This window comes from Bidens hawaiensis, unplaced genomic scaffold (assembly GCF_021521415.1).
Source record: "Bidens hawaiensis isolate Kalapana, Puna unplaced genomic scaffold, B.hawaiensis_p1.1 tig00009985_1, whole genome shotgun sequence".
Lineage (NCBI taxonomy): Eukaryota > Viridiplantae > Streptophyta > Magnoliopsida > Asterales > Asteraceae > Bidens > Bidens hawaiensis.
In genome coordinates, this window is record NW_027491758.1 from 40,585 (window position 1) to 42,391 (window position 1,807).

Sequence of the window (1,807 nt, forward strand, 5' to 3'; positions counted from 1 at the left end):
TAATGGATGATGGGAATATTGTAAGTTTCTGTAACAATTGTGGGCGGTTAAGTGTACTGTAATTGGGTGTAAATGGTACCGGTAGTTTGGGGTGATTGACATTTTGATCTATTTAATAAAATTATCTTTATCGGTCGTGAAGAATAAAAAAAGTAAAAATTGATTTTAAAATAATCCTTCATATAAGAAAGTCTTTCAGTTATAATAAGAAACATGGTCTATTACTGTCAATAGACAACTACGCCTAACCTGACTGATTCGATTCTTCAACAACGTTATAAACTTTAAAAAAAAATCTAAAACTTTCTTTTCACAAAAAAAACATCCACAAACAATACAGAAGGATCACAATTTAACACCTCTATAAAAAGAAAAAAAATACACACAAAACATGACACTATAGAAAAAGAACCACAACATGATGACATTAAAAAAGGGAAAATATCTTAGAAACCAAACAAAGAGTTGGTCTTTGGTCGGCCAAACCAAACTTGTTTAATCTACAGTCTCTTTCTTGGGTTAGCTGATCTAACCATGGTTGGTATATCTTTTTGTTTTTTCATGATGATGACGATAGCCTCACCGAACAAGCAACCACTTGCGCCCATTGTCTCAATCTTGTCTTCACCGTCTGCGGATTATCCCCTTCAACCACACATTTCACAATTCATTTATTGCAACTACAACTTCATAGTATAATGTTATAGCGGTGTAAACGAGTCAAGTCATGAACTTATTTGTTAATTATTTTATTAATTAATTTATATATATTTTTAAATTATTTTATATATTTTCAAAAAAAAATATTAAATGAGCGTAAACTCGGTCCGAGCTTATGTGTTGTGTTTCTAAAAGTGTAAAAGTTTTAAAGTAGACCAGACTCTTTAGTGCTCGACCTAAATGATCTTATCATACAAGGTTCGAGCTCAGACTCGATAAATAAAGAGCGTCTTGGACTCGGCTTGATCTCGATAAGGCTCGGCACGTTTTGAGTTTTTTATCGATCTGATCTCGAGTAGCTCGTAAATCATGAGCAAAATTTAAACAATTACCGCGATTGATTATGGTGTGAGGGCTGCTTGATGTGGAAGATAAATCGGGGTCCGAATAAGCCGAAGAAGACGACACCGACGAAGATTTGGAAATAGTATCATAATCAAACCCAAACCCTAAATCAAAACAAGCTTTAAGCTCATCGATATCTTCATCGGTGACACTCTTGCTTTTCCGGCGACGGTGGAGGAGGTGTTTGCCTTTCCGCCGAGTCCACTCCTCTTCCCGGTGAAGGTCCGGCGACCATGACTTTTGTTTGTAGAGGGTGGCGGAGGATGACGGTGGTGGTGGTGGTGAAGGCATGCCCGGTGGTGCCCGACCCGTGAAGGGTTCGGGTTGGGGTGCCCAAACGGGTCGTGAATCGGAGTGATTGGTTGGATTAATATGGAAGTGAGTTATAAAGGTTAAGAGACGTTGGCAACTGAGATGGCCCACCACCCAACTTGCTAAATTAATTGATTGGTTCAACCGTTTTGAATTATTTTTTGTGTTTTTAATTTTTAAGACTTAAGTTACATGTTTTTAAACTTTGGTTTTAAGTTATATATGTACAAATCATCGGCTAAAAGACACTTAATTGCAACTTGCTTTTTTTTTTCTTTTTTTTGTGACTTGTAACATTTTAAATCACTACTATCTAAATGTATATGCTAATTTTGAAGACAAATCAAGAGTTATATAAGCATGAGATGGGACATGTTTGTTTCATAATCAATATCACGTTAAAAGCTATAAGAATTTTATATAATCTGTG

At 35.7% G+C, this 1,807-nt stretch overlaps 1 protein-coding gene across 1 annotated transcript; it reads right to left on the reverse strand.

Moving 5' to 3' along the window:
- Positions 1-289: 289 nt before the first annotated feature.
- Positions 290-1,585, reverse strand: LOC143534025 (uncharacterized). Its single transcript, XM_077028630.1, has 2 exons — positions 1,053-1,585; positions 290-645 (listed from the first exon to the last, which is right to left on the reverse strand). The coding sequence occupies exons 1-2, from the start codon at positions 1,354-1,356 to the stop codon at positions 560-562; spliced, it is 390 nt and encodes a 129-aa protein (XP_076884745.1). The 5' UTR covers positions 1,357-1,585; the 3' UTR covers positions 290-559.
- Positions 1,586-1,807: the final 222 nt, after the last annotated feature.